This window comes from Pleurodeles waltl, chromosome 1_2, assembly GCF_031143425.1.
Source record: "Pleurodeles waltl isolate 20211129_DDA chromosome 1_2, aPleWal1.hap1.20221129, whole genome shotgun sequence".
Lineage (NCBI taxonomy): Eukaryota > Metazoa > Chordata > Amphibia > Caudata > Salamandridae > Pleurodeles > Pleurodeles waltl.
The window spans coordinates 1,133,109,453-1,133,128,469 of record NC_090437.1 but is presented as its reverse complement, the minus strand read 5'-3'; the positions used below and the strand labels follow the sequence as shown (position 1 = coordinate 1,133,128,469).

Sequence of the window (19,017 nt, the reverse complement as noted above, 5' to 3'; positions counted from 1 at the left end):
GAAAGACGACCACCACTGAACAAGACACACAAGCTGAAACGTCAAGACTGGGCCAAGAAATATCTCAAGACTGATTTTTATAAGGTTTTATGGACTGATGAAAGGAGAGTGAGTCTTGATGGGCCAGATGGATGGGCCCGTGGCTGGATTGGTAAAGGGCAGAGAGCTCCAGTCCGACTCAGACGCCAGCAAGGTGGAGGTGGAGTACTGGTTTGGGCTGGTATCATCAAAGATGAGCTTGTGGGGCCTTTTCGGGTTGAGGATGGAGTCAAGCTCAACTCCCAGTCCTACTGCCAGTTCCTGGAAGACACCTTCTTCAAGCAGTGGTACAGGAAGAAGTCTGCATCCTTCAAGAAAAACATGATTTTCATGCAGGACAATGCTCCATCACACGCGTCCAAGTACTCCACAGCGTGGCTGGCAAGAAAGGGTATAAAAGAAGGAAATCTAATGACATGGCCTCCTTGTTCACCTGATCTGAACCCCATTGAGAACCTGTGGTCCATCATCAAATGTGAGATTTACAAGGAGGGAAAACAGTACACCTCTCTGAACAGTGTCTGGGAGGCTGTGGTTGCTGCTGCACGCAATGTTGATGGTGAACAGATCAAAACACTGACAGAATCCATGGATGGCAGGCTTTTGAGTGTCCTTGCAAAGAAAGGTGGCTATATTGGTCACTGATTTGTTTTTGTTTTGTTTTTGAATGTCAGAAATGTATATTTGTGAATGTTGAGATGTTATATTGGTTTCACTGGTAATAATAAATAATTGAAATGGGTATATATATTTTTTTGTTAAGTTGCCTAATAATTATGCACAGTAATAGTCACCTGCACACACAGATATCCCCCTAACATAGCTAAAACTAAAAACAAACTAAAAACTACTTCCAAAAATATTCAGCTTTGATATTAATGAGTTTTTTGGGTTCATTGAGAACATGGTTGTTGTTCAATAATAAAATTAATCCTCAAAAATACAACTTGCCTAATAATTCTGCACTCCCTGTAATTTGAAAGGAACTGTACTTCCTGGATTTGAGAATTTGTGCTTGCAATAATACCCTGAAATCCAAGGTACAAACCTACTGACTATAATATCTTACTAAGCTACTTCCATCCAAGAACCCCATGGAAGAACATAACATATGAACAGTTTTTAATGTTGAGAAGAAACTGCACAAATAGAATCAATCATAAGAAAGATATCACCAAACTGACTCTCAAATTTAGGGAAAAATCTACCAAGAAAGGATTATGACTTAAGCTAGGAAGCAACCATACAATAATATTTGTGAACAAGTAGTCCCTAGGTAATGCAGAGACTGGACTAGAGAAGATGTAGACTTGTTGTGATTGACATGTAGCCCTATCTAATGGAGGACATTTATTGTCATTTGATAACAAGCTTGGGCCTCTTGTGGAGTTGACGTCTTGATGAGCCAGTTATCCAGGTATGGACATATGAAAATACTGAGTTTCCTCAGATATGCTGCAACTGCTGCCATACATTTGGAGAATGTTGTGAGGGCTGATTTAAGGCCAAAGAGAAGTAGCATGTATTGGTAGTGATGGTGACCCACTAAAAATCTCAGGAACTTGCAGTGTTTTCTGGCTATCAGAACGAGAAAATATGCATTCTAGGGGTCTACTGAGCAGAGCCAGTCTCCCAGATGGATTTGTGGATGAATCTGATGAAGTGAGAGCATACAAAACTTTTCTCTTCATATCCGTTTGTTGGCGAGTTTGAGATCCAATATGGGTCTGAATTTGTTTTGGGGGCTTTCGTTTTTTACCAAAAAGTAAAGGGAATAAATTCTTGCAGCTCGTTGATTGCGTGGAACTACCTCCACAGCTTGCTTCTGGAGAAGGATGTTGACTTCTGCGTAAAACATTTGCAGGGGTTGGTTGGTTGTTTTTTGGTGGAATTTGTGGTGGAGTACTGATAAACCTGAGACAATATCTATTCTGTACAGTATTCAGAACCCAAGCATCTTTGGTGATGGATTGCCACTCTGTCAGGAAATAAGAAATACTTTGCTACCGAAGTGGGAAACGGAGGTGGGATAAGCAGTGGTTCATTGCTTGGAGCCTGCTGGAGTTTTTCCTGTGTGGGCAGACTGATATGTAGATTTCCTCTATGGGGAACGACGTTGCTGGTGTTTGAAAGGTCATTGCTCATGACCTTGAAGCCAGTGAGGGGTTTGAATCCTCTGTGGGTAAAAATGTCAGTCTTTAGGCCGATAAGAGTGCTCTTTACGCTTTTCTAGTCCCACTGCTTTCAAGGTCTCCATTTCGGATTTCAATCTGGGGATTTCATTGTAGGTATGGCTACCCAATAAAGTGTTACCAGAGAAGGGCAGATTAAGGATCCCCTGATGAGAAACTTGAGTCAGTGCTGTTAAACGAAGCCAAGCATGCCTTCGAAGTGCCAACCCAGGGCAGTAGCTGGGTGCTACTAGTAAGGAAGTATCTGCCATGGCACTGATAACTTGATTAAAGACTATCATGCTCTTGTTGACTACTTTCAGAAAATCTTTTCTTCTAACTCTAGGAAGATTGTAAGGAGTCCTATTAAGGTGAGGTTCTTACTGCTTTCATTGTAGTAGCCACTGTACCACACATCTTGCAACCCTCGGAGTCAATATTCTTGCTCTCCTTGTCCAGAGGTACTGTAGAGGACAAAGCAGTAGAATGTATCTTTTTTGCAGCATGATTGACTACAGAGTCAGGGGGAGGATCAGAACAAAGAAACAGTGGATCCTGTTCCAGAGGTCTGTATTTTATCTGGAGCCTCAAAGAAGTTAATTTGGTTTCAGCCGGTGTAAGGAACAATTTCATAGCTGGTTCTAATAATCCGGGAACTAAGGGCAGAAGAGGTTTAGATGAAGCCTGCTCTTAGAGAGTCTCAAAAATCACTAATGTCCATGGATGTGGGGTTGACAGCAGGATATTCAGTTTTGAAGCTCCTCTTACAAGAACCTCCTGAAAGCTATTTATATTGTCCATCGGAGTGACTTGTGGTTGAGGGGAGTCAGAAAAGGTAGGAGAATACCTTCCTGTACTGGAGGAGGAAGTTAAATAAGGTGAAGTGCATTGTGATATTGTCCTAGATCTAGAACTGGTATGCTGAGAATGACATGAACGTCCGGAAGACCGCCTTGAGGAAGGGTGGTGGGAATGATGATGATAATGTTTTCAATCTGAACAGACTCTAGACCTACGTCAAGATCAAGAATGAGAAGATCTACATCTCGGGGATGGCACAGTAGGTCTGTCTAGTAAAGGTGCTTCCACAGGTGTTGGTAGTGATAGAGGCACTGGCATTGGAAGAGGTGCTGGAATTATAGGAGGAACTGGAAATTTAGTCGTTGTAACAGGTGGCGGAGTTGGTGAAGCAGGAGGGTCTAGAAGTACTACGGGCAATGGTGGAGAATACTCCCTGGAATACTAAAATTCTGATGTAGATGGTAGACATCGTGGTCTTGGTTTTCTCTGCGCAGACTGTCTCCTACGTTGATAACGTCTCGGCATCAAAGTTCTCCTTCGCCTTAATGTAATGGTGTCCTTGACATCGTCCCCCTATCTTTTGATCGCGAACGTAGTCTCCTCTTCAATGTCGACCCAGCTTTTGACAGGAAACATGTTGGCACCCTACCTTGTCCAGATGCTGATGCCCTCAATCAGGAAAAACATTGTTTTTCGTGGCGGCTTCTCTTTTCGGATATCCCATGCCTGGAATCCTTAGAGGAAGGTGGCAGAGCACTGGTAGGAGACAGACCCTCTCCTTGCTCTTTGGGTGTCCCACTTTTAGACTGCGCCTGTTGCTGTCTGAGCCACTCTTCCGTACCATGAAGGAAAATCTGCTCTCTTTCCCTCAGGGTGCGCCTCAAAATATTCCTGTGGTGTGAACACTTGTCAGGAACATGACTATCAGGAAGGCAGATGATTCCAAAGTCGCGAGGGTCAGACTTGGCCTTCTTTCTTCCTCAGACAGGATACTTGTCAAATAAAGATGGCCTTTTTCTTGACAAATGAAACATATTTTCTGTCAACAAATGAGTGAAAAACACTGAAATAGCTGAAATCCGTTGAGTGAAGCATCTGTCGAACAGTGTTAATGACATTTGTGAGGGGAAAAAAAGCCAAAAAAAGGCTGAGCTCAGTGCTCTAAGATACTGTCACCTGGAGCCTGAAAAAAGAGTTGCAGTAACTGCCACCTGCTGGGCATGATGGTATACTGGATGACTCTGGGTTCTTAACGGCACAGACACGATTTTCTAAATCTACATAAGAGCAGTCTACTAAGCTACATTGTCCTCTCTTCCTTCATCTCTCTCTTTAAAATAAAAAGGTTTGTGAAAGAGATTTATTCAGGCAATCCATTTTTAACTGCATTCTGAAGTAACTGGCCAATTTAGCCTAGCTTATAGACAGCAAGAACTCAGGTTCTAAGTGTTTTCTCCAGGCCTTATTGAAGAAAGGTGAAAATCTACACTCAAGAAATCATATTATAAAGAAGTGCTCCAGGATCCCTGCACGTGGGTGGAACTATTCAGTGCTTATGACTATCAACTGAGATCACCCTGAGACAGAACCTATGTTATCCTTTAGAAAAGAATGAGTATACAAAACCAAAGTCATACATATGAGACCAAGAACAAATAGTTCAGGAATAGCTAAAATAACTTTATGGAATCACACCAGTAACTGGCCCTTTCCCATAGTATAATCTTTTAAAATATGTGACAAAATAAAATTACAAAAAAAAGTAAATATGGTTCGCTCACATGAATACTGGTAATATTATGCTGTTAGAAAATTCCATTATTTAAAAAAAAAAAATATATATATATAAAAATTAAAAGAATAATTGAAATTAAAGAATGTATATATTACTCACTGGTAGCAGCCACAGAGTAGTTATAGTAAGGATCATGTTTCCATAGGAAAAACATTTTTTATTTGTTTTCTGAATAACTTTGGAACTGTTTGAGGAATCTTTATAAAACTTTAGCAAATAATCTACTTCCACCTCAGCTAATAACTGGAAAGTTTTGGGGAGATCAGTCAAATGGGAGTGGGGTGAGAAAAAAGGGCTGGGGGGTCCCAAAACACATTTTCCGTATTCATTTCTCCATAGGAAAATCAGAAAGCTGGGTCTTGGCCCAAAGTTGTGCTGTTTGTGATTTGGTGTAAATTCATTCAGTAGTTTTTGTGAAATTAAGGCTCAATAAGTTTGTGTATTTCACGCCACAGAGGATCCGCAGAGCCAACAGATCTTGAGACACCCGAGTCATGGGTAAAAGGTTTAAAAAAAAGGTGTAAGGCGGACAGGGCATAGATCCCACTATGTCTGGTGTTGGGGGTCTCAAAGGGAAGAGAGGATATTATTAGAATAGTATAACAATGCAAGAATATTCTTACAAGAATTTTATAAGTCTGTATTATGCAGGGTAAGTGTCAGTCACACAGATGGTCTGTTATTCAGCATAGCATGAAAGTTCTCCGAGAACGTTATTTACCATACATACACATTAGATAGATAAATAAATGCATAAGAGGCAACAAGCCAACAGGTTTCATAAAATACTTACATCGGTTGAACTTTTCTCACCATGTTTTTCTGAATCCTCACTAGGGGTACCTGTGAATAATATTAAAGTAATTACTCTATAAAAATTTACTGATTTCATATAAGCATAAGAGTGGGATCTCTATCAATTGTAGGGGCATTACACAATTATGTTGCAATATAATGAATACATATTGAACATGCATTGATTTTATTTGGGTCTAATTAAATGTTTTCCCTGCATTTTAGGAGTTACAATTTACAGCATAAATTAAATGCAAATTTCTATTTATCAAAAATAAGAAACAGCTTCAAGTATATTCAAAGTTCAATTAGATAATAAAATCTTAAAAAGTAAACCTTCCCACTGATAAATTTAGTTGATGGGTGTAAGGGGCTGGCATTAGCATCAACCACTTTTACATTTGATTTTGTACACACTGTTAAAGTGACACAGAATATATAAGGGCTGATATGCGTCAATCTCAATCAGGCTTAAAACAATCTCATATTTTGTTTATTGGAGGCAGGTGGTTCTACAACTGGTGTTAAGAGTCATGCAGCTGATCTAGGCTACTCTGCCCATAAAGAAGAATATGTGGGTGGTGGGACAATATTTAAATGTTTCAGACTGCAACAAAATCCACTTTTCGACTCAACCATTATTATTATTATTAGATAATAGAATTATGCACACAGTGCGCAACTGTTACATAAGTATGGGACAACATCTCTTGCATAGTCTTAACTATGAGGAACATTTTTTTAAATTTATGATGGGGACTCATCTGTTATAAGTGTCTATCGAGATTTGCTCTCAAAAAAGGTTTGTACAAACCTTAAGTCTGGGTCTGAGGCTGCTATAAGGAAACCAATGCAATACATCTATAAACCAAGCATGTCTGTACATGGATAGAGCATATAGAGGGAAGACTTCAAAAGATAGCTCAGGTATCAGGCTCTTGGACATCCATCCAATTTCACCCTCACCCAAACTTAAAGTAAGAGACCAAGATGAGGAGACATGCATGCATGCAGAAAGAAGTTACATTTATGGTGACTGCTACTGTTCATCTGTAGGCTGGCCTCCATTAATTTGTGAGTAGAATAATCAGAAGTTGTTTATACAATGGAACACAACAGAGCACCCTGGAGATTCACACACACACTGTAAAAATAAGCAAGCCTGTGCTTATGTTTTGTACAAGAAAGTTAAATAATAAATATCCTATAGGCTATGAGTAACCGAGTCACCAGAAAGTTGCGTATACACTAACATCTTTGCTCTCTCTCTTTCTAAACCTTTGGGAGCATTCCAATATCAGAACCACATGAATTACCTAAAAATAGCTTTGGGTGCAAGCCTCAATAGCATGATGCCATAATAGAATCTATAAATCTCTTAGATACATAAATGCCTAGTAAAAGGTAGTACAGACAACTTCAATCTGGTAAAGCAGGTAGAGAGTCTGTTATACAGAAGCACAGAACAGCAGTTTTTAACCTTTTGAGTTCGGTGGACCCCTACTGAAACACTACTAAAAACCAAGGACACAAAATATAGAAATAAGTATACATCAAACAAACACACAAATTATGAAATATGTTATTTAATTCACAAACAAAACACATTTAAAAAAAAAAGAAAATCAAAACTTTAACGTTAATGGGAAGGTTGAAGCTTTTTGAAATGTAGTTTAGTTTCTAAAAGGCGAAAGGATATACTGGACTTTAGAATATCACTTGGTCTTTAATGCTCCTTTGGCAAGCTCCCTTTTTGACTGGGAATTCCAGAGCTTTCACTGGGACCACAACTCAGTCATACTACATTCTGTTTGCGGTACTTGTCCTGCTCCCACAAATCAAGATACCAACTTTATATTTAGCCTCCAATTTCAAATTCCTTCCCATTTATAAGGCTTTAAATATGTTCAACTGAGCTTACTATGCATTTTCTTAACTGCTGTAGACGCCATCAGTAGGTATCACGGACCCCCAGTCAGGGGTCCATAGACCCCAGGTTAAGATTTAATGGCACAGAAAATGCAGATGTGAGTGTTATCCTTCTAGCAAAGGTGGATACAGTTTAGCCAGATTCACTGCATTCAAAACTCACATGCATGCTGCAGAATACAGAGCCCTGGTTCTTTATGTATAAAGGTGTAGCATATGATGGACAGTGACATTGTGCACATTGTAATAGCTAAAAAAAAGTGTATATGTGCTGTTTCAAGTTAGAGGAAAATGCCTTGACTTAGGTAGAACCCGGTCAACACTTAAGGACAAAGATTGGATGATTCCATGGCACCAATAATAGTAGTAGAATTTGTATTTATGATTACAACCATTACAAGAAATACGAAAGACAATAACAATTAACCATCTCCCATTTAAAAACAAGTTGACATCCATGAACACATTTTTGTATATCAGTTTGTTTCTATGGACCGTTCTGTGTTACAAAGATAGAAACATTTTGATAAGATCCTCAAACAAGATATTTTGCAGAAGAAGATATGTGCAAGTGTCAAGAATATTCCAATGTTCTTTGGTATAAATAATTTTAGGACATTTCTGTTCTAAGACAGGGCCCAATAGAAGCACATCAGTCAGTTGCACTTGTATTGTTCCTTGGTGAATTAATTTCTCGCAACCTCCAAGATGTCCAAAATTGCAGAAGAGAGACAAAGGTGGGCATAGACAGGCTCCTCAAGAACACAGTACTCAAGGGTGCAGCAGTCATCCTCCTGCCACGGAAGGTAGGCTATTCTAATGCCGGTGGGAAGTTCAGGTGCAGGATTAGATGCAGCAATACCATACTGAGCTCACCAGAATAATAATGCAAGTGCAGCTATCCACAGCAAGATTCTCAGAATCAGGGGACGAGGCCTGGCCGGCGGGCAAGATGGCCGTCACTGGGTGAGGCTCTGCCAGGCCTCGAGCCGTTTCTGCGCTTATTTCTCCGGATGGGCGATGCAGTTGGAAGCGGGCTAGTGTGCGGGACCCTGAGACCCCTGGCATCTCGTTAGCTCCTGCGGTGGACCTCTGCAGGGGCTAGCTGAAGGATTTCCCCGATCGCGTGGTGTGGCCTGAGAAGGCGCATGTGCTAAGGATACCTCCGGTGATCCAGGTGATTCTGGCTGGGTGCTGGTGCCTGCCGTTTGCACACCCCTGGTGGAAGGAGGAGAGTGGAGGACCGGTGCTGGACTGCGCTTCGAGGAGCGAGGTGCTGGTGGTTTGCCTGAACAGCCGGGGTGACCTGCTGTCGCGTGGCAGATCCGGCTGAGGGCAACTGGGCATTGCTGCGGAGGTGAGAGACCGGGCTGAAGGAGGAGGTAGCCTGCCAAAGAGAGGGGTGAGGCGGGACTGGCATTGGCTTGGCGGGAGCCTGGAGCTTGGAGGGGGAGGCTCTGCATTGCTGCGCTGGTCCTGAGCCAAGCTCCGGTCCTGGCTTGCAACTGAAGGAGCTGTTGTATTGGACTGTGGAGCTAGCGCCAGCGGTGGATGTTGGTGGCGGCTGGTGCTGTGTGGGCTGCCTCATGGGGTGTTTAGTTGCTCGATTGGTGCCCGCACCTCGTTTGGCTGGCTGGTGAGGTGAGGCCTGAGTGGCTGCGGAGGGGCTCCTCGTTTGTGGCAGTCTTTTGGATCTGGCAACACCACACTTCATCTCTTCGGCGCAGGAGTTGGTTGCAGACTGGGTTGAGATCATGGGTAAGGCTCAGCAACGTCAGGCTAAGTTCACCTTTGACGGAGGGAAAAAGAGAAGTGGGGCTCCTGTCTTGACATCCAGTTGCGACGGGGCTGAGGAAGGGAGCTCGGAGGCCTCAGTGAGGTCCATGTTCTTAGAGCTCAAGAACAGCCTGGCCGGTATCGACGCGAAGCTGGACCATGTGACTGAACAGTTAGACCGAATATAAGCTCGGGTGGATGATCATGATTCCAGATTTGTGGTCCTGGAGACGTGGACCATAAACAGTGACCAACCGCCAAGCCCACCAGGGGGATAGAGATCAAATCGTGCAAATGGAGCGCATTCTGGAGGTTATCTGGAATAAAAATGAGGATTTAGAAAGCGCGGTCGCGACATACCAATATTCGCATTGTTGTGTTGCCAGAGGCCAATGATATGGGCCGCATGGAGGATTTTGTGAAGAGCATGTTGTCTGACCTGTTCGCGGGCGAGCTCTCCCGTATGCTGGTGGTCAAGAGGGCCCACAGATCCCTGGGACCTCGGCCCCCGCCGGGTACTCCTCCGCGACCCATAGTTGCACGCCTGCTGAACTATCGAGACAGAGACACTGTTTTACGCTTGGCAAGGGAGAGGAAGCCGGTGATGTATAAAAACTCTGAACTCAGTTTTTTTCCTGACTATACCCCAGGCATGCAGGCGTCGCGACATGCCTTCTTACCGATTAAGCGCTTGTTGAACCAGGCGGGTGTACGATTCGTTCTGTTGTACCCTGCCAGGCTGAGGGTGCGGCATGAAGGAAAGGTACTGTACTTTACTGACCCAAAACAGGCTGCCAAGTTTGCTAGACGATTGCCTAAGCGGGCGGAGTTTGCGGGGCCGGACGGCTCTGGATCCGAGACGGCTACCTTGAGTGATAATGACTAGTCAGCGCGCTGCTGGAGCTAGTGTCGCTTGCTGAAGCGGCCGGACTATGGTGGTCTGCTTCTGTCCTTAGGATGGCTCTGTTTAGCCTGCTGTTAGTTCCCTGTGCCCTTCTCCCCCAGTCTTTACTGGGTGGTGAGTTGGTAGGCCGGTTATCGCCCCTTGGATGAGTCCTGATTACTGTGTTCGTGCTCTAATGGGGTGGTTTTGGGGCTTGGGTGGGTTTCTGCTATAACCCAATTGGGGGGTCTGCGTGGGAGGGGGGTGGGCTCAGTTGTGCTGCATATCTTCTGTCTTCTATGCTATTTTTACTGTCTTCTTTCAGGTTTCTGGCAGGCAGGACTGTGCTACATGGTGGCGTATAGTATATATGTGGGGGGAGAGATGGGATCAAAAAGTTCGACGGTTCGTTGTTTGACTTGGAATGTGCATGGGCTAAACTATAAAAAGAAGGCACGTCTGGTGGCAGCGTATATTAAACCCCACGAAATAGATACTTGTATGTTGCAGGAAACCCACCTGGTGGCGTCAACGCTGGGCAGGTTGAAGGCCGGCTGGGTTGGCGAGTATCACTGTCGACGTATTCGAGTTATGCTCGCGGAGTGGCGATTCTGCTGCGCAGAGGGATACAGTGGCGCACCCGCAGGGTGATTGCTGACCCGATCGGCAGGTATGTTGTGTTGAGTGGCACGCTGTTGGACAGGGCTTGGCGGTTGGTCACTGTTTATGGTCCAAATGTGGACGACCCAGAGTTCTTCCGAGAGCTGTGGCGCCTGGTGGAGTCGTTGGGAGCTGGTGCAGTAATCTGGGGTGGTGACTTTACTGTGATTCTGGATTCGAGGATGGACCGTGAGAGTGTGGCCAGGGTGCAGCATGTTGCAGCGGCGAAGGCATTGGCGGCGGTGATGCAGGGGGGTGCTTTAGTGGATCTGTGGAGGCTGAGGCACGGTGCTGTTAGAGAGGGCACATGCGTTAATTATACCAACTGCAGCTGGTCCCGTATTGATCGTTGGTTGGGCACTAGAGATGTGGATGTTTGGATGAGTTCTGTGGATCATCTGCCTCGCACGTTGTCTGACCACTCGCCAGTTCGGTTAGTGCTGGAGGTACCCTGCGAGCTAGGGCACGCGTTCCTGTGGAGGTTACCTTGCGGGGCGTTGCGGGATGCAGCCTTTCATGCGGCGGTGCGCAAGGCTATTGTGCTGTTCTTTGCTGAAAACAGTGACTCTGTGAGGGCGGCGAGCACCTTGTGGGAGGCATTCAAGGTGGTAATTCGGGGGATATGTCTCTCGAAACAGCATGGGAGGTTGAGGACCCTGCCGAGGGAACTGGCTGATCTGGAGGGGAGGATTGCGGGGTTGGAGCGGCGTTTAGTGAAGAGTTGGACGGGTGAGGTGCTGGCGGAGCTGCAAAGTGCGGTTTGTTTGTATGAGGAGGCCTCCCTTAGAGAAGTTTGTTTTATGGGGAGGAACGCCCGGGCCCGACGCTACGGTGAGGGGGAGATGGCCAGGCGCATGCTTGCGGATATGCTGCATAGGCCGTGGGCGAGCAACTACGTTACTGAGATTGTGGGTGCAGAGGATGAGCATGTGGCTGGGACGAGTGGCGTCATGCAAGCATTTACTCAATATTTTGCACAGCTGTATGCTGATCCGGTCGGACTGGACGCGGCGGCGGCGCAGGCTTACTTCTCTGATATTGCACTGGTGTGGTTCAACGAAGCTCACCGCTCGTGTTTGGATGTTCCATTCTCTGTGGAGGAGGTGACTGCGGCGATTCGTGGCTTGCCTGGTGATAAGTCTCCTGGTACAGATGGTTTGCCCCCACGTATTACAAGGAATATGTGGATATTCTTGCTCCTCATCTCTTGGAGGTATATGCAGAGTCTTTGGAGGCTGGGATTCTCCCTGCCTCGCTCCGGGAGGCATTGATAGTCATGATCCTTAAACCCGGGAAGGATCCGGCTTGCTGTGACTCGTATCGCCCACTCTCTATGATTAACATTGACAAGAAAATCCTGGCCAAAATGATCGCGGCGAGTTTGCAGTCGCTGCTTCCTCGGCTGTTGCTGCCAGACCAGTCAGGTTTTGTGCCTGGGAGATCCACGTGTCACAACTTACGCACGTTCTTTGAGGTTGCTGGTTCGATGGAGGCAGATGACAGCACTGCGGTGGTGTTTCTAGATGCCACCAAGGCTTTCGATTCTTTAGCATCGGAGTATATGTTTGCGCTCCTTGCCCGAGTGGGTCTGAGCATGCGATATGAGAAGCTGATTAGATTACTGTGTACTCAGCCCACTGCTAGGTTGCGTTTAAATGGGAGTGCGTCGGCCCCCTTTCCGGTTGCTCGTGGAACGCGTCAGGGATGTCCATTGTCCCCGTTACTTTTCGCTGTGGCAATGGAGCCTCTTGCGTTGGGGTTACAGCAGAGACGCAACAACAAGGGTCTGCAGTACAGGCAACGGCCCATTTTGATATCTATGTATGCGGGGAACCCGTGCCGGAATTTAGATATTCTGTTGGATGAGATTGTACACTTTGGTACTTTTTCTGGCATCGCTATTAACTGGTCCAAGTCGGTGGTGCTGACTCTGTCCCCGGGGGTGGCGATGTTCTCCTCCCGGTATCCTATAGCACGGACGCAGGGCCTGGTTCGTTATCTGGGCATCTAGTTGAGTTGCGACACTGAAACTCTCTGGTTGGCCAATTATGGTGCAGCAATTTCGTGGTTGGAGGAGAAGGTTGAGGCTTGGAGCACCTTACCGCTTTCGCTGATTAGGCGTATTGCCATTGTGAAGATGGTGGTTCTCCCAAAATTTTTGTATCTGTTTGGTAATCTCCCGCTCCCACTTACGAGGGGTTTCTTGCGGCGTCTCCGCTCTGTTTTGATCCGTTTGGTTTGGGCGGGCAGCCAACCTTGTGTCTCCTGGGAGAAGCTGACGCTTCCCTTTGAGCTGGTTGGGCTTGCTGTCCCTGATTTGGAGCTATATTATAACTGTGCGCAAGCGCACTTTGCACATTACTGGTTGCGCCCAACTCGGTATCTGCTGCATTTGGCGCCTGAAAGTGACGCAGTTTGGCCGGACGGCTTGGTACGCGTGCTCGGGCACCCGTCCCAGCCTCGTCCGCGGGGTGTCGACACATTGCCCTGTACGGCAAGGGCGTGGAAGGCATTGATGCAGGGTACTGGTGCGGACACCCCTTTTGCTCCGTCGTTGCCTGTTGCTGATGTTCCGTGATGGGGGAATATGTGAATTTCTTCGGGATGCCAGATTAACTGAGCTGGGTGATTGGTTTGTGGATGGCGGTTTGATTCCTCCTAGGGACGATGGACACACCACTGCATTGCAGCGGATGTATGTGCTCAGGGTCTGTGCTATGCTGCGCGCTCGGTTCCCTGGTCTTCCGGAGGCACCGCCGGAGTGCCGTGCTTTGGAGCTGCGCAAACTAGTTACCAAATGATACAATTGCATTCAGGAACAGCAGGGTGCCCTTGGTGAGTCCTCCAGGGCTCGATGGGAGATGGAAGTGGGAGAACCTATTACGGAGGAAACGTGGCGGAGTTGCTGTGCGCATTTGAGAGTGCTATCCCCGAATTATAGGCTGCGGTTGCTGCACTTCAAGTTTTTACATCGCATATATTACACACCTAGTGGACTCTGTCCATGGGTCTACGTGCGGATGGGCGCTGTGAGCGCTGTCGTGCCCCGGACGCTGGTTTTTTGCATCTTGCGTGGGAATGCGCTGAGGTCTACGCTTTCTGGGTGGAGGTCCTGCACATAATTGCTGAGGTGACTGGATCAGAATTACCCATTTCCCCCAAGGTTGCGCTGCTAGGGTGTGTGAATGAGATCAGTGGGACTCATAGAAGACTGGTGGGTCTGCTTCTTTTACTGGCTAAGCGCAGAGTTGCTATGTGCTGGGGCAGGGGGCGAGCTCCTCGTGGGTCTGAATGATTATGGGACGCTGCCTTTTGCCAGGATCAGCTGATGATTTGTTGGGAGCTTTCGCCTGAGGGCTCCCGACCGAAGGATATCTGGGCTCCTTTGCGTGCTTACCTGGCAACCTTGAATGGGCAGGTTGAATGATGTACGTCTGCTCGCATCTTGGTGTCTTTCTCTCATTCCCCCCGATTGCGCTGTGCTTTGTGCATACCTGATGCCGGTTGGGCGCTTCTGCGCGCACTCTTTGCCTGCCTTTTGCCTTCTTTTCTTTGTTGCTCTCTTTCTGTTGTTCGCCTTGGCCTCAATATTTGTTTATGGCACCTCTCCTGGACTTTACGCGGGGACTGTACTAATCTAGAAGGCTGGCGGTCTTTGCTGGCACTGACAATATAGAACTATGACGCATTGTGAGGTGGAACTTTGTGCCCTGTTGAACAGAATCTACTTTGTGGTAGGGGAGGGCTGCATTCTGACATAACTTGTTTCGATAATAGGTGGGCCATTCTTGTTTTTCTTTGTTTTGTACTATGCAATTGTGTAAGGAAATGCCTCCTTGGCATGGTTGCCCCCTGACTTTTTGCCTTTGCTGATGCTATGTTTACAATTGAAAGTGTGCTGAGGCCTGCTAACCAGGCCCCAGCACCAGTGTTCTTTCCCTAACCTGTACTTTTGTATCCACAATTGGCAGACCCTGGCATCCAGATAAGTCCCTTGTAACTGGTACTTCTAGTACCAAGGGCCCTGATGCCAAGGAAGGTCTCTAAGGGCTGCAGCATGTCTTATGCCACCCTGGAGACCTCTCACTCAGCACAGACACACTGCTTGCCAGCTTGTGTGTGCCAGTGAGAACAAAACGAGTAAGTCGACATGGCACTCCCCTCAGGGTGCCATGCCAGCCTCTCACTGCCTATGCAGTATAGGTAAGACACCCCTCTAGCAGGCCTTACAGCCCTAAGGCAGGGTGCACTATACCATAGGTGAGGGTACCAGTGCATGAGCATGGTACCCCTACAGTGTCTAACCAAAACCTTAGACATTGTAAGTGCAGGGTAGCCATAAGAGTATATGGTCTGGGAGTTTGTCAAACACGAACTCCACAGCACCATAATGGCTACACTGAAAACTGGGAAGTTTGGTATCAAACTTCTCAGCACAATAAATGCACACTGATGCCAGTGTACATTTTATTGTAAAATACACCACAGAGGGCACCTTAGAGGTGCCCCCTGAAACTTAACCGACTATCTGTGTAGGCTGACTAGTTTTAGCAGCCTGCCACAAACCGAGACATGTTGCTGGCCCCATGGGGAGAGTGCCTTTGTCACTCTGAGGCCAGTAACAAAGCCTGCACTGGGTGGAGATGCTAACACCTCTCCCAGGCAGGAATTGTCACACCTGGCGGTGAGCCTCAAAGGCTCACCTCCTTTGTGCCAACCCAGCAGGACACTCCAGCTAGTGGAGTTGCCCGCCCCCTCCGGCCAGGCCCCACTTTTGGCGGCAAGGCTGGAGAAAATAATGAGAAAAACAAGGAGGAGTCACTGGCCAGTCAGGACAGCCCCTAAGGTGTCCTGAGCTGAAGTGACTCTAACTTTTAGAAATCCTCCATCTTGCAGATGGAGGATTCCCCCAATAGGGTTAGGATTGTGACCCCCTCCCCTTGGGAGGAGGCACAAAGAGGGTGTACCCACCCTCAGGGCTAGTAGCCATTGGCTACTAACCCCCCAGACCTAAACACGCCCTTAAATTTAGTATTTAAGGGCTACCCTGAACCCTAGAAAATTAGATTCCTGCAACTACAAGAAGAAGGACTGCCCAGCTGAAAACCCCTGCAGCGGAAGACCAGAAGACGACAACTGCCTTGGCTCCAGAAACTCACCGGCCTGTCTCCTGCCTTCCAAAGATCCTGCTCCAGCGACGCCTTCCAAAGGGACCAGCGACCTCGACATCCTCTGAGGACTGCCCCTACTTCGAAAAGACAAGAAACTCCCGAGGACAGCGGACCTGCTCCAAGAAAGGCTGCAACTTTGATTCCAGCAGCCTTGAAAGAACCCTGCAAGCTCCCCGCAAGAAGCGTGAGACTTGCAACACTGCACCCGGCGACCCTGACTCGGCTGGTGGAGACCCGACACCTCAGGAGGGACCCCAGGACTACTCTGATACTGTGAGTACCAAAACCTGTCCCCCCTGAGCCCCCACAGCGCCGCCTGCAGAGGGAATCCCGAGGCTTCCCCTGACCGCGACTCTTTGAATCCAAAGTCCCGACGCCTGGGAGAGACCCTGCACCCGCAGCCCCCAGAACCTGAAGGACCGGACTTTCACTGGAGAAGTGACCCCCAGGAGTCCCTCTCCCTTGCCCAAGTGGAGGTTTCCCCGAGGAACCCCCCCCTTGCCTGCCTGCAGCGCTGAAGAGATCCCGAGATCTCTCATAGACTAACATTGCGAACCCGACGCTGGTTTCTACACTGCACCCGGCCGCCCCCGCGCTGCTGAGGGTGAAATTTCTGTGTGGGCTTGTGTCCCCCCCCCGGTGCCCTACAAAACCCCTCTGGTCTGCCCTCCGAAGACGCGGGTACTTACCTGCAAGCAGACCGGAACCGGGGCACCCCCTTCTCTCCATTCTAGCCTATGTGTTTTGGGCACCACTTTGAACTCTGCACCTGACCGGCCCTGAGCTGCTGGTGTGGTGACTTTGGGGTTGCTCTGAACCCCCAACAGTGGGCTACCTTGGACCAAGAACTGAACCCTGTAAGTGTCCTACTTACCTGGTAAAACTAACAAAAACTTACCTCCCCCAGGAACTGTGAACATTGCACTAAGTGTCCACTTTTAAAACAGCTATTTGTCAATAACTTGAAAAGTATACATGCAATTTTTATGATTTGAAGTTCCTAAAGTACTTACCTGCAATACCTTTCGAACAAGATATTACATGTTAAATTTGAACCTGTGGTTCTTAAAATAAACTAAGAAAAGATATTTTTCTATACAAAAACCTATTGGCTGGATTTGTCTCTGAGTGTGTGTACCTCATTTATTGTCTATGTGTATGTACAACAAGTGCTTAACACTACTCCTTGGATAAGCCTACTGCTCGACCACACTACCACAAAATAGAGCATTAGTATTATCTATTTTTACCACTATTTTACCTCTAAGGGGAACCCTTGGACTCTGTGCATGCTATTCCTTACTTTGAAATAGCACATACAGAGCCAACTTCCTACAAATAATCAATAAATAAAATAATTTAAAAAAAAAAAGATTCTCAGAATCAGAATAGTATAAAGGAATAACACCCACCAAATGAACATCAAATCTTCCTGTGTGAAACCAGGACCCCTGCCCATTTAGGTGAGTGGGTGCATATGGGATCCTAGGCACTGCAAAAGCATTGATGATTGTGTTGTGAAGCCTTAAAGATGGCATGAAGGATTACATGCAGTTTTCACTCTTGGGGAGTGATGCAGCCACCATATTTTAGCCCCTTCAGCATATGACAAGCGCATTCAATCCATTGGCCGATGTTGGACTTTCACTATTCTGGAGCCAAATTACACAGTTGTGAAATATGAGTGCCAGATGAGTGAGGCAGTGTTGTGATTGTGCTATGCAGCGGTCTGTCAACTTTGCTCCGCTCTGGAAGTGACAATGGAGATCTAAAATAGGGCAAATGCCTCCATCCTTTATTGACATGAGGAAATAACAGGAGTAACAAACAATCCCTATTTCCAGAGCTGGGACCTTCTCAAGGCCCCTTTGGCGAAAAGAGTCAGAACTTCTTGGCGCAAGTTCGGCAGGTGCTCCTCTGAAATGTAGTCTGATGTAGGTGGAAGGTGTGGCAGGTCGCAAAGGAACAGCACGGCATAGAATCGCTGGACCTTCTGAAGGATCAACTATTGGTACTAATATTTTGCAAGCCTTTGAAGAAATGTCTGAGCCTGCCTCCCACAGGACTGTTTGTATACCTGCAGTGTCATATAACATAGTGCTGATAAAACGGACCGAGGCTCATGCTGATGCTACCGAGCCAAAAGTCATCTGCTTTGAAGACATGAACATGGGCAGCCATAAGGTGCCATAGGCCTAGAGGGCGTGCAGGATGGAGCCAAGGCCCTGGCGAAAATATTGAACATACATTGAGGAATCTCGCTGGGTCTAAGTGACCTACCTTTTCCATGTTTCCTGTGTTTTTTCTATTTACCTGTCTAATATGAGGAAGGTGACCTAAAGCGTGGATGGCCCAGGCCACAAATAACTTGGCGTTGTGCTTCTTCATACCTGTACGATGGATGCTGAGGCAGGATTTGAACAAGTGTGAGTCATGATCGGTGCACAGTCACCAAAGGGATCGTTAATGAATATCTGTCCCTCACAATTCCTACAGGGCTTGAAGCCCTAAGGTTTTGCAGGAGAGATACGTACTGTACGGTAAAGAATTTTTGGTGAGGGAAATTCACAACTCTCAGGACAGGTCCGCTCAGAAGACGCAGAGAAAAAAGGGAACTGACTTTGAAGCACAGGGTTGGGTGCTATAGGGCTTTTTCCAGACACCTATCTGGCGTTGACACAAAGCCAGAGCCCCTTACCGGTTACATGGGATCTTTGAAGCTTCTGGATCCAATGTCACACCTGGGACTATTCTACAGGTGAGGAATCTGCAGGCAGAAGTATCCATCAGAAAGCTTAAACTCTTGATCAAGACAAACATTCAAGTCAAAATGATGGGAGTGCAATAGTTGAAGAAAAAAAAAGAAAAAAAAAAGAAAAAAAACCTAGATGGACTCTCAAGTGCATGCAGTCAATGTGAAGCTAGGAATCGTCGTGCTCACTTTTTATGTTTAGGGATGCAGATTTTATAGAGGTTTAAAACCTTTAGGTAGGTCAA

The 19,017-nt window shown here is 46.6% G+C and overlaps 1 protein-coding gene across 1 annotated transcript in view; it reads right to left on the bottom strand.

The window, feature by feature from the left end:
- The window catches only part of BOD1L1 (biorientation of chromosomes in cell division 1 like 1), a 301,369-nt gene that overhangs the window by 68,012 nt on the left and 214,340 nt on the right, over positions 1-19,017 (bottom strand). Inside the window, exon 15 of the mRNA XM_069202707.1 lies at positions 5,600-5,649. Coding sequence (XP_069058808.1) covers positions 5,600-5,649 — 50 coding nt within the window. The remainder of the gene's footprint in view (positions 1-5,599; positions 5,650-19,017) is intronic.